Here is a 12,885-nt window from a genome sequence, read left to right on the forward strand (position 1 = left end):
CAAAAAAGGAGTTTTAAATAATCTCCGTTTTCGGTGAATCGCAACGCCGTTTACGTGTTGACGAAAAGCCCAAACGCATAGAAACAGCTGAGTTTTCAAAAATACCCGTGTAGGTGTGGACGTAGCGTAAAAGAGTTAGTAGTATATTTTATTACTGCCTGTAATTTATTGCCGTTTACTTGTATTTGCTTAATTGTTTACTAAATGTTCGAGGTGTGAAATAAACCGCAATGGAGTTTGTAAACAAAATATGGGTGTGTGTGTTTGGAGGATGTGTTTGTGCGGGGGGCGAACATTTTTCTTGTAAAAAAGGGGGGCCTGGCAAAAAAAGTTTGGGAACCACTGTACTAAGACAAGTTACGCTTGCACAGCTCAGTGGCAAGCAAATCCATTTAAAACTTGCATGTAATGTGCTTTTTCTGGACATTTTATATTTGATATTCTGTTTCTCACCATAAAAATTACAGACTGTTCTTTTTCTTTTCTTTTCTTTTTTATAACTGAGCAAACTTACAAGTTCAGCAGGGATTGAAGTAATCATTTACCCCACAGTAAGCTGGGAACACTTCTAACTAAGGTTTTCCACACAGGTAGCGTGCCCTGTTCCCTTCTGCTTTCTCACCTTCCACAAACTATGACTTAATGCTCCAAAATATCAACTAAACTCAATAAGGAATCCAAAACAAATGTATGTAGATTTACAATTACTATACCAATCACAGACCAACAAACACAGCATAAGCTGTTCATCCTTTTAACTTTTCCAGAGTTCTCTAAGTGTGTAATTTCTTTTTTCAGACAGATTGTCACATCTGCCTTTTTAACCACTGTGGCAGTAAAATATTTTGTAGAAGAATTTCATAAATCTTGTGTTTTATTCTACCTCTGGTGGGAGTTGAAATTTTGGCATTTCCGTGGCACAGTGTGTGCTGGTGTACAGTAAACAGGTGAAATGTGTGTATTCGAGATGAATAAAGATTGTGAGCATCATTTTTTTTCCTTCTTGCAAAAGAAATACGATGACATAGGGGAGAAAAAAAAAAACTAGACAATTATTAGCCAGAGACAGTTGAGCGACCACAGTGCCATTCACCTCTCTGTAATAGAATAACAGATAAAGTTTAATAGTCTCACCACTCAACATTTGAACCCTCTGGAATCTTTCTAGGTAATAGATCCTAAAGGCCTATGTAGGATTTTCAACTTTCAACTTTTCTCATTAGTTTTTCTCTGCTCCCATTCATGCCGTACTGGCTTTCTTTAGTAGTATTATATATAGTATTCTGGAAAAGGTTAAAAAGAATCACTTTGCATTTTGGAGCACTGGATAGAAGCTCAAATAAAATGTTCCTATGGCTTCATAGATTTCTGCATAACTTTCATACCAGAAAGACAAACTGAGACTGAAGTAATGAAAGCTAACCTTTAAAGCAATAGTTTAACGTTGAAATACTGTAAATTAGCCAAGAATCAAAAACTATAGCTCACAGCTCACGTTATGCACTGAGAAGGAAATAACACACCCTGCCAAAGTTCACCTTTCCAGTGGATCTCAGCCTTTCACTAAAACTCTGACCTTCGTGTTTTTTAATTACAGTCACTTAAACCTGTGAATAAATGCGTGACCAGTTACTCATGCGTTCTCATAAAGTTGCCTGCCACTTCTTATCCCACCTTCACTTCTTCAGAGTCCCTTAAAGTGGAAAGGTATTCAGCTCTCTGTTGAAGACTCTGGAATGTAAAGGGGAAGCAGGTTTTACTTTTATGACTGCAACACTATTTATATTTTTACATTTTACTCTTGTTAATATTTGTTAGTCTATTTTTAGTCTATTTTTTAAGACAAGCGTCTGCCTACAATGGAAGCTCTTAATGGAACCATTGATCCAGCTTGTCTGAAGGGTCGTCCACTGGCTATTGACATGCTCAACCGTAAGTTATACACGCTACTATATTCATTTACATTTTAACCTGAAGAAAGTCTGATTCATGCTGTTTCTATGTGTCTCCTATTGTTTTTTTTAATCAGAGCTAGATACATTTGGATATTGCCTGTACTTCATGCTCACCTTGATGTCCTGTATCTCCCTGCTTGTGTACCTGGAACAGTGTGCCTATATTTACAAAAAACTACCCTACCCCAAGAAGACCTTGGTCATTTGGGTAAACGGTGCAGCACCAGTGAGTATTCAGGCCTGCTTAAGTTTTATAACATGCCACTGATTGTAAAACAAATATGATTACAACCATTAACAAGTTTCAACAACTTGCGGAGAAAGTAAGCCACATTACATTAAAAGACATCTTCAAACACTACTAGGTGTTGCAGCTGCATGTTTTTAAACACAACTACTTTACCGCTTCAGGTCATTTCCACCATGTCGTGCTTAGCCATGTGGATCCCGAGGGCATTTATGATTACAGACCTGACATCTAACAGGTGAGTTTTCCTTTAACTACACTTGCAAAACATTTCCCAGTGTAGTCAGTGTTTTGTTTTTTTTGGCGGATCTTAGCTTAGCTATAAATAACAGAGAAAAAGAAAATGCCATTGAGCCATTTGATCCACTTTGAAATGGCGCCAAAAGATAAATATGAAAAACTTGAACATTCAAACACTTTTTTCAAACATTAGTTCAACAAAAGTATCTGCTGATCTGATATGATCCTTGGGAAAAGTAAGTAAAGTCTTTACTGGAAACTTTTTGATAGTGTTTGGCATAATTAGTCTCCATCAGACTTTTTCTTCCATGGAAGTTAGATTGAAATCTGAGCTGTGACTTGGCTTTTCCACTTGCTTTCTTTTGGGTTTTTTTAATCTGTTCCCTGGTGGATGTATTAGTGTGCAAAGATTTTTATCCTGTTGAAAGAACAGCTTTTAGTTTAAATTTCAGATTGCCTCACATTATCTTGAAAGAATCTTTGATATAATGCAGAATTTATAAATGCATCAAAAACAGAAAGCTGTCCTGTCCCTGAGGCAACAGGACAAATCCAGACCAGATGAACATGCAGCACCATACATCACAGTTCTGATGCGAGTCTGCTCTTGAGAAACAGCCATTAGCCTAATCCTTTTTTCTGTTTGTTTTACTGTGGCTGAGTTATTACTTATTTCAAAAGGGCTTGGTGGTTGCATTTGTGCTAATTGAAAAAACTTAGCTAATGTTTGTTTGGGACATTAAAGGCTTGGCCTGGCAGGTCTCCCATGCAGGTCAGATTTCTTCAATTTCTGAATTTGGATGCATGGAACTTTTGGCTATTTTGCATTAACCTGGCATCAACATATATATCTATATCTATATTTACCATCATGCAAGTTGTTTCTAATGCTTACTTTGGTGAGGCATTCTGTACAAAAACAGTCAGCAGATGTCAGCATCTGAACAGGGACTCAAACCACCAACTTGCAGCTTATATGCTGGTGGCTCTAACATCTGGTCTTTGTCTCAGTCAAGTTGTCCACTGTGAATTTTTAGCTGCCTGCACAAACATAGCAGGCTAGATCAGGCACACATTTCACACTACTATAAATACATTTTTGAATTTTTCTACCTGTGATGGTTACATTCATTTGATATTTTATGAGATTTGTATAATTAACAATACGTAACAGCACAGCTTAGACGTGTATTGAGTTACCTCTTTCCTTACAGTTATTTTGCAGTTGTGATTTACAAGATCTTGCTTCTGTTGATTGAGGAGTTGGGGGGCAGCAATGCCTTTTTGGAGAAGTTCTCTGGTAAACCCTTTTGGATCAGCACAGGACCCTGCTGCTGCTGTTGTCCATGTTTACCCGACGTCCCCATGTCAAGGTAAAGAGTCAATAAATAGAGTCTGCATATCACTGTGCTGGCTCAAGCCTGTGTCAGATATCCATATCATATATTCTGTCATTCTGCATTGACTGCACATTACCTTACCATGGTACACATGTGTAATGTTAGTCTGTCTCTGGACTGGGTTTATTCAGGCGAATGTTATTCCTGCTGAAGTTAGGCTCTCTTCAGTATGCAATCCTGAAAACGGTGTTCACTGTCCTGTCTATAGTACTGTGGACCAATGGCAACTATGATCCTGCTAATGTAAGTATTTGAAATGGTTCTCTACATATCTGAGTGGACTAAAATAGATGTACGTTAAATTAAAACATATTTCTATAAGATTCATATAAATGTGTGTGTGTTTCTTTTTTTTCAGCTAGGAATCTATGGTATAACCCTTTGGATTAGCCTATTTGTTGGTGTTCTAACCATCATCTCCCTTTGGCCTGTTGCCATTGTCTTCATGAACATGAACCGCTATCTACGCCCACTCAAGATTATACCAAAGTATGCAATGTACCAAGTGAGTCAACAGCTGTAATACCAGATGCTAAGGTGCTTCACTTGTGATGGGGGTAACTCCTGAAGCTGACTTAACACAGCTAATTTTCTTGTGATGAGTTAATCAGCTCAATTTGTGAAGAGAAATCAAAAGGTCATTTCCTCTTTGTCAGAGAACAGGGATACCATGCCAGCATTGATGCTTTTGACATTGTGAAAACTCAAATAGGCTGAAAGTGTGAAAACCCTTAAGTGACCAACAAATTTGACTTAACTCCAGAGGCCAGTACTATGAAGCAGGAGTTTGTCTTATTCGGATAACTTCAGAGTTAATCCTCGATTTTCCGTACTCCAAAGGTGGTTCACTTCTTACTTGTGTATATCACCTTGGTAACCTAACCTAGTGAACCTAAAAGGCTTCAGAGCAGCTTAGGTCCTAGATTAGCGATCAACGGGTATGAAATCACTGCCCGATGACCAATCCGTTCTCCAGAAAATGGTGTAATAGCTCCCTAAAGGTCCCTTGGATATCTGTATGTGTACATAAGGAAAAAAGTTTGTCAATAGCATCAAGAACTTTTTCAATAGCATCTAATGTCTTTGCATTTCCTTGATGAGCTTATGTTTTAATTTTGTTTTTTCTTTTAACTCTTTATTTTTTGCTCTCAGACAGTTAAACATCAATGAAGTTTTAGCTGAAAGAATAAAAACAGTCTGTTAAACACTAATTTAATGAAATATTCTATTATAATCCATTAGATTCTGCTGGGATTCAATGAGAGTTGTGAAACTAATGATTCTGCTAACTTACACTCTCTGTATTTTTGTCTGCTTTCTTTCCTGGCTTCAAATAGGCTAGACTTTATTCACACATATAAAGCCCTCTTTATGCTAAACTACTAAGCAGTAAATATTTTTAAAAGTTAAACTAAGCTACTGTGCAGAGCGTTTTCCTCTTACACTCACACTGCTGCTCTGTCTGTAGCAGTTGCGTTGCTTTCAGTCTGTAATATATGTTTATCCTCTAATACTATAGTTTAATCTTCCTTTGTAAACTCAACCACTCTGCTGACAGATTTATCCATTCTTGTGAGTGAGTGCACAAGGGAAACCCTGGTTAACTTAGTGAACTCATAACCAGCTTCGTGTGACTGCTTATCCTGAATGCTGATGTAGGGTTCGGTGAACAGAAAGATACACTGGGGATGCTGAACTTGCTTCGTAGTACGGGGCTCTGGTGTTTTTTGGGTAGATCATACACCACTGCTGCAGTTAATTAATTAGTACTAATTTCTCAAATGTGGCTCTCTCCCATGTGTGTCGTTGGATCTATCGCCCTCTGCTTTCCTCTCTTTCCCTTCACCCCAAACAGTCGTGGCAGACGGCTGCCTCTCCCTGACTTTGGTTCAGAAGTTTCTCCCTGTAAAACTGAACTGAACTTAGTATTCTGCTAAAGCCAATAATGCAATGCGAAAATCAGCCTAATAGACATGCTACACAGTCAGCATGAACACCGTGTAAATGTTACATTGTTTTTATCCTTAGTTAACACTTGTATTGAGCCAGCTGCAGACATCAATCGTTAACATCGTGGCCTTGTACGGAAACATCGCCTGTGCTCCTCCATTAAGCTCTCAAGCCCGTGGAACCAGTAAGAAACATTTCTAAACGCCTTTCAGATATGCACAACCGATGTGAAATGAAACTACCCAACACTGATTTATTGTTGTTTTTGTGTGTGTGTGTCCCGCAGTGCTTAATCAGCAGATACTGATCATGGAGATGTTCATCATCACCCTGGTCAATCGGTTTTTGTACCGCCGCACATATGAGGCAGTTGAGACACATGACAGTGAAGAGGACACCACAGCGCTGCCAGAGGCTACTCTCATGGAGCATGATGTCTAAAAAAGGACAGTGAATCACTGTGTATCACTGCTCTTTGACTATGTAAATGATTATGTAAGTTAAGAGATCATAAAGTAGTCTAACATTTTACCTCATTTAAGGAAAGGAGAGAGAAATGTCTTTGTTTTACTGGATTCATAAGCACTCTTTGCATTGCTTTTAGCCCTGTGTCTTTGTACTTTTTCCACGGATATATGTCAATCTCTTTTCGAGTTCTGATGTTTATGCATGATAATAGATAGATAGATTCTGGGTACTGAAAGTTTTAAGTTATGCTGACAGAAATACCAACAAGGAAAATCTCTTAATTTGACTGACTTACATTAGTTATAGTAGAATTGTTGTTTCTTGCAGATGATTAGATGTAAACGGTGCTGTGCAGGACATTTTCTTGGTCATTAGATGCGCCTCATATCGCATTTATGATAAAGAAATCCCAGTAGTATCAATCTTCTCTTGTCATCAGTCTCTGCAAACATGTATGCAGTGTATCTTTGTATGCAGTTTCTTTTTTAAGAAGTTTTACCATTTTTTTAGACAATACTGGAGCTTTTTGTCACACTGGGGCAAATGCACAGAGGGTGAGAGTTTTACGTTGGCCTCGAGAGAAGTGAATAAAAACAACTTTTTCATTTTGTTAACTAATGTTTGCGTGTGTCTGATGTGCACAGTGACATATGTTTTTTATCTATTTTCTCCCTTTAGCATAACAAAGGAGATAAATACTGAAGCATTATTCAGTTCATTTCTGTTTGTGTTCATTTCAGTACCTCAGTTGTCTGCGTAGACCTAAACTGAGGAAGTAAGGCAGAAAATAGAGACTTTAATGAAATTGTCTTTAAAAAGAGGTACTTGTGAGCAAACCAGATGTCACACCATCTCTATTCAAGTCACATTGTCACGACAATGACAATTTTGCAAACACTGCATTTGAGATACTTCCCTTTGAGTGAGTGAGCCTGAGTGAATATATCTTTAAGTGTCCCACTGAATGTTAACACAGCTCAGAATAGCCAGATTTGTTCAAAGAAGGCTGACCCACTTACACAGACTTATCCGGGCCAGAGAATGCATGTGGATGAGACAGCAGCTTTATTTTCAGACTTGCTGCTGTACGTTCTACTGCTGTTTCTCGAGCAGCCACAAGGAGCCGCCCTAGTTCTGCCCGCCCAAACTAAATTCATTAACCCGGTGATAATTAAAACACAACAAGTTCCCCCTCATAAATATACATCATATGCAAATTAGAAAAGGCATGCAGGGCTATATAACTCAGGGGCATCACACAGATTTAATGCCCTCCTTTTTCTCTCTATCTCAAAAATCTGGTGGTGACTCTGTCAAGACGTTCAAAAGGTCATGCCAACAAGCCCGAGTTTTGAATGGGATTTTAAAAAACTTAAAAAATTAGCCACCACTAAAAATATGAATAAAATAAAAAAGGATTACAGTTGGTTCAATGTTTTCTAAAAGGTGTTACAAATATGCTTTTTCAACACATTAGATGGAAAGAAAAAGAAAGGCAAATAATATGCTAATTATCTTCTAAGATTATTGCTCTTTATCATTATTAATAGATGTCAATTTCTATTCGTAAATCACAGCTTCATGACACATTTAACAGACTGGTGTGAGTTGCAGCGATAGAGATGATTGAAATGAGGCCAGTTTATTTAGAATTAAGGCAAATCCACAGCACAAACCAATTATTAGGCTGCATATAGAGGTAGCGCTGCCCTAATCTGGATGAGAAGTTTTATATAAAGCCAGATCATTCAGAATTGAAAATGTGGCCCTATTAATGGAGCATTTGTCTTTGCTGTTTATATAAACAGAGTCATCAGACAGGAAGAGAGGAAGAGAAAGCTATGTTCAGGGTGGGTTGATGACAGCCCCTGGCTCTGCATTGCTGACGAAAGCTGCTTAGCCCCTCAGTTGCTATGGCAACCAGGGAGGGCAGCCAGACAAAAATGAGCCAAAGGGGAGGGGCTTTTGAGGGAGAAATAGAGGAGAAAGGGCTGGATGGGAAAGACAGACGGAGGGAGGGATACGGACAACTGATAAAGAAACACTGAGAGCAGCGGAGGTAGCGCAAGGCTACACACGGAGAAAAAGGTCTGGATATAAATGCTCCATCACTGGCTGGGGAATAAAATCTGCAGCAGCTGACAGGAGGATACAAAAACAAAAGGGGGACGCAGAGAGAAGATGGACGTACAAACGGAGAACATGGACCCCCCACCTTGTGAATCGCAGCCAAGTGGAAAAATCAGAAAAGGATTCAAGCTGTTTGGCAAACGCAAGCCAGGTAACATCTTTTCTATTCGAAGCAAAGGGGATGGAAACAACAAGTCACCTGTTCACAGGAGCAAAACACTAGATGGATTATCAGAGAGTCCTGCGCCAGATTCTGAGCAGGAGCCGGACAAGGAAAAGGGACAGGAGGTGAGCGAGGCAGAGAAGGAGCAGGCAGAGGAGGAGCCACTCGGCGAAGATGGCGTTCTGGCTGCCGCCCCTGCTCGCAACTCCGTTTCTTCAGCCAGCTCAGCCAAGTCTCTCAGCTTCCTGTCACTGCTGAGGGGTGGCAGGAGGGGAGTGGGGGACCGCCGAGTCCACACCGTGTCTCAGCCGGTGGGTCGCCAGCGTCGTGGGCTGAAGGGTCTCTTTGGAAATGTTAAGTTCAAATCGAAAGATAAAGAGGAGAAAGAGGAGCTCCCTCCTAGTCCGCTCCTCATGTCATCCCGTGCCAACAGTGTTGAAATCATCAAAGAGGACCTCACCCTCACACCCAAATCCCAGCCTCGCTCTCTGGACAGCCCTGAAACAGAGAGGCGTGAGCACGGCAAGAGCGCAACAACTCTGGACAGTGCAACCCCGTCCCCACCAGAGACCGTAACTTCCCAGGTAACAACAAGCAGTGTGAGTAAAACTCATGAAAATGTAGCGCCGTCGCCCACCTCTGAGCCACCACTGGTGCCCGGGGACACCAGCCTGAGCTCGCTGCTTGCGGACATCTCGTCTCTCCTGACTTTTGACTCCATCACAGGGGGTGGGGACATCATGGCTGATGTGGAAGCAGAGTGGGGGAAAGCGAGCAGTGCTATCAGCGCTGTGGTGACTGAGGTAACGCCGACATCCACATCTCCCTTCTCCAAACCCACTATCTCCTCTCCGCTGAGTCCCACAACAGTCAGCACTGCTTCCACAGCAAAACCTTCTCCTGTAGCCGTCCCCACTGCCACTTCACCCCAAACCTTTACTTCACTGTCGAAGGCAACTACAACCTCTTCTCCCATTTCCAAGCCAAGCACCACCCCCACCACAACTTTCACCAAATCTTCCACTCTGACATCTCCCTCAGTCAAACTGAGCTCAGACTCTACTCCAGCCTCTGAGCCTTCTGCCAGCGCTAAAACCATCACAGCTCCGGCGCCAACTACAACAAAACCCTCAGCGTTTCCTGTAACTTCAACAAACCTTTCAGCTCCAACGTCTTCCTTTTTGATTACAAGTAAATCTACAGTGATGTCCACCTCTACAGCGACCACAGCTCCTCCAAACACCCCAGCCTCTGTAGTAAAGGCTCCCTCAGTTAGTCCAGTTCTTACCTCTACAGCTAGCAAACTGGCTTCACAGACTGTACTGCCTCCTCAAACTACTACTTCTGTAAGTAAACCCAGTCTTGTAGCTACTTCACCCCCCGTCTCTACCAAACCCCCATCAATAACCCACAGCCCACCCATCCCTGTTGCTATCTCCCAGCCTCCCCCTGCTAAGTCAGATTCAATTAGCACTTCCTGCAAACCTTCTCTAAGCTCAGTTACAGTAGACTCTAAACCCCCAGTGACAGTATCACCAGCCTGCACAGTTACAGCAAAACCATCTTCTCCTGACCCGGGTATTCTCTCTAAAACAACAGCTCCCACATCAGCTGCAACCTCAGCCTCTGCATCTGGGGCCCTTTTCAAGCCTACACTCACCTCTACCCTCACAGAACAAAATAAAAGCCCTCCCTCACATGTAACTGCTCCTGATATCTGTCCTCCCACAGCTAAAACCCAACCCAGCCCTGCATCTATCACAACTCCAGCTTCAGTTTCTTCAGCTAAGCTTCCTCCTGCGACTAAACCCACCTCTGCCCCAGTCTTGTTAGATAAGACGCCCCCTATTCCCACACCAATTCCAGCACCTGCCACTCACGCAGCAGTTTCTACAGCATCTACTGCTCTGGGTCATATTCCAGTTTCTTTATCTAAAGATCAGCCTGCTCCTGCTCAACCGCAAATTTACCAATTTAAAACCCCTCCTGCCCCTGTTCAAGTCCCAGTTTCTATCTCTAAAGATCAGCCTGCTCCAGCTCAAAAGGAGCCTGCTCAATCTAAAGCCCCTCCTGCCCCTGTTGAGGTTCCACTTTCTGTCTGTAAAGATGAGCCTGCTCCAGCTCAGAAGGACGCGCTTCAATCTAAAACCCCTCCTGCCCCAGCTCAGCCCCCAGTTACTGTCTATAAAGATCTGCCCGCTCCAGCTCAAAAAGAAGTCCCTCAATCCAAACCCCCTCCCGCCCCTGTTCAAATCCCAGCATCTGCATGTAAAGATCCACCTGCTCCAGCTCAACAGGAGGTTTTTCAATCGAAACCTCCACCTGCCCTGGCTAAAATCCCAGTTTCTGTATCTACTGACTCTCCTGCCCCAATTTCTGTACCCAAACCGCTTTCTGCTTCTGGTCAGATTCCAGTTTCTCAACCAAAAGCCCATCCTGTACCTCCTGGTGCTCCTTGCCCTGTCACTTCTCTTCCCCCTACCCCTAAACCTCAACCAAGTGAAGCTCCAGCCTCTGCTAAGCCTAGTGGAAGTGGACTAGCAACAGTGGATAGCCAATTGGCTAGTCCAAATGGCACGAATGGGGAGGGTGTGCAGACTGCACCGTGTAAAACCGAAGAACCGCATAAGGAGTCGCGAACAAGCCTCCAAGAGCCGCCCAGAGAAAAGAGAACACAAGCCAAAGCATCAGGGCTGAGCAAAATCCCTGTCGTAGGAGGAAGCAGAGTGGGCAGGCTACCTGTCCGGGACAGCCAGCAACATGCTGATGAGGAATCAAACAGAAATCCGCCTACACCCGTGCTAGAAGAAGAAAGACCCCATTTTAACTCACATGATGCAGGAAACAAAGATAAAATCAGTGCTGCAGAAGCCACCTCAAAACACACCCAGGAGGACAGTCAGCACCCCCAACACCAGAAAGTTCTCACCAGTTCAGCGCGTGACTCAAAGATCCCCGTGAAGCACGGTGCACAGACTCACACTGCCTCCCAAGTCCCTCAAACTAAAGAACCCCCTCGCACTAAGATACCCGTGTCCAAGGTTCCTGTCCGCAGAGCTGGTACTAAACCTGCAGCCACAGGTGGCAGCGCCCAGATGAGGAAATAAGACAGTGGACTGAATCAGTCGAGTGCAGATTACTGCTCTGACTGCAACTTTTTTCCAACATCACAATTTTTTAAACTTTGCATTCTATACTGTAAATCCTGGCTGGTCTTTCTGTCATCTCTTGGCTTCACTACTTCATAAGCAACAGGAACAGAGTCAAGGAAACTGACAGCACTCAAGCACAAAACATCCCCGTGGGCAGCTGAAGCGACAAGCCCGGCTCTTCGGTGCTGAGCCACCCTAGACATGCACTCAGGAAAGGTTCGGGGTCACACCTGAACACAAAGCAGCATCAGTAACAAAGGATGAGCGAGATAAAAGGTCGTCTGGGAACACAGTCTGTCTCTCTCACACACACACACCCTTTCACACAACATGGGCGAGTGCCTTTTTGAGGGTGCTTTTCCTACAGACTGTCAGAATTTTTTCAGTCTTTTCTACAGTACTTTTAACTTTTGTTACTCCCACTTTTTGTAGGAACCTTCAAGTCTTTTTTGTCTTTCTTTTCAGCAAGTCTCTTTGATAATAACCAATCCCTTTACCTATTATTTATGCCAGGAGATGAACCGCAGGAGCTCTATAGATAAATGCAACAACCAAATTTTACATTCCACACCTTTCTCTGGATGTATGTAGCAGAAAAAAACATGCCATGAAGTTTTTGCACAATATGTTGAACTGTACAGCGCCCGTGTGTCCGCCTGCTCATATGTAACATACTCAGATCTCACTGTGAACTATGGGAGGGGCTGTGGTTTGAAAGAGTGGAAATTACTCCTCGCAATGAAATTGACAGTGGAGAGCAGCCATTAAAAATGGCATTGTGGACAGAAAGGATGGTGGGATGAGATCTCCAGCTCATGAACTGGCACATCTTTATTCCTGTCCCAGTTATACTCGGATGAGAACAGCATCTCTGTGTAGAGACTCATCTATGTTGTCCTGTTTCCTATTTAATCAATAAAACAGTATGAGTACTTAACATGTGGGATCTGTTTAAGTTGTGAACTGCACACCGTTTTTCGTACTGTTGTAGTTTTAACACGGGGAGATACGAACAAATGCCGGCAAATAACTCGGATTATACGGAAGGAACATGTGTAAATCTGAAATATAAGTAAAGGCTAAGAATGAGAGCAACGAGAAGGAGTAATATTATATATTTTTCCTGACTGATCTTCACCATCTTACTGCAGCCAAGTCTCAGCTTGTCCTCATAGACACA

The 12,885-nt window shown here is 42.3% G+C and overlaps 2 protein-coding genes across 3 annotated transcripts; both read left to right on the forward strand.

Moving 5' to 3' along the window:
- The first annotated feature begins 277 nt into the window (after positions 1 to 277).
- On the forward strand, positions 278 to 6,874 carry LOC100690465 (organic solute transporter subunit alpha). 2 transcript variants are annotated; one of them, XM_005472134.4, is made up of 8 exons: positions 278 to 1,932; positions 2,030 to 2,181; positions 2,367 to 2,440; positions 3,706 to 3,815; positions 4,051 to 4,085; positions 4,201 to 4,347; positions 5,871 to 5,976; positions 6,079 to 6,874. In XM_005472134.4, exons 1-8 carry the CDS (start codon positions 1,860 to 1,862, stop codon positions 6,231 to 6,233), a joined length of 852 nt encoding a protein of 283 aa, XP_005472191.1. In that variant the 5' UTR covers positions 278 to 1,859; the 3' UTR covers positions 6,234 to 6,874. The 2 variants fall into 2 exon arrangements, with proteins under 2 accessions (XP_005472191.1, XP_003446816.1); XM_003446768.5 differs by having other exon boundaries at positions 281 to 1,932; positions 3,657 to 3,815; positions 3,974 to 4,085.
- Positions 6,875 to 7,975: 1,101 nt separating this feature from the next.
- On the forward strand, positions 7,976 to 12,642 carry LOC102075883 (mucin-2). The gene has a single exon (XM_005472135.4). The coding sequence runs from the start codon at positions 8,442 to 8,444 to the stop codon at positions 11,658 to 11,660; it is 3,219 nt and encodes a 1,072-aa protein (XP_005472192.1). The 5' UTR covers positions 7,976 to 8,441; the 3' UTR covers positions 11,661 to 12,642.
- Positions 12,643 to 12,885: the final 243 nt, after the last annotated feature.

This window comes from Oreochromis niloticus, linkage group LG10, assembly GCF_001858045.2.
Source record: "Oreochromis niloticus isolate F11D_XX linkage group LG10, O_niloticus_UMD_NMBU, whole genome shotgun sequence".
In the NCBI taxonomy this organism is placed as follows: Eukaryota; Metazoa; Chordata; class Actinopteri; order Cichliformes; family Cichlidae; genus Oreochromis; species Oreochromis niloticus.

What these genes read in the sequence shown, in the direction of transcription:
- LOC100690465 (XM_003446768.5), top strand. Translation starts at nt 1,860, where the DNA reads ATGGAAGCTCTTAATGGAACCATTGATCCAGCTTGTCTGAAGGGTCGT. An exon ending in GGCTATTGACATGCTCAACC is followed by an intron (nt 1,933 to 2,029) that starts GTAAGTTATACA and finishes TTTTTTAATCAG; the next exon opens with AGCTAGATACATTTGGATAT. An exon ending in CTCTCAAGCCCGTGGAACCA is followed by an intron (nt 5,977 to 6,078) that starts GTAAGAAACATT and finishes TGTGTCCCGCAG; the next exon opens with TGCTTAATCAGCAGATACTG.
- LOC102075883 (XM_005472135.4), top strand. Translation starts at nt 8,442, where the DNA reads ATGGACGTACAAACGGAGAACATGGACCCCCCACCTTGTGAATCGCAG.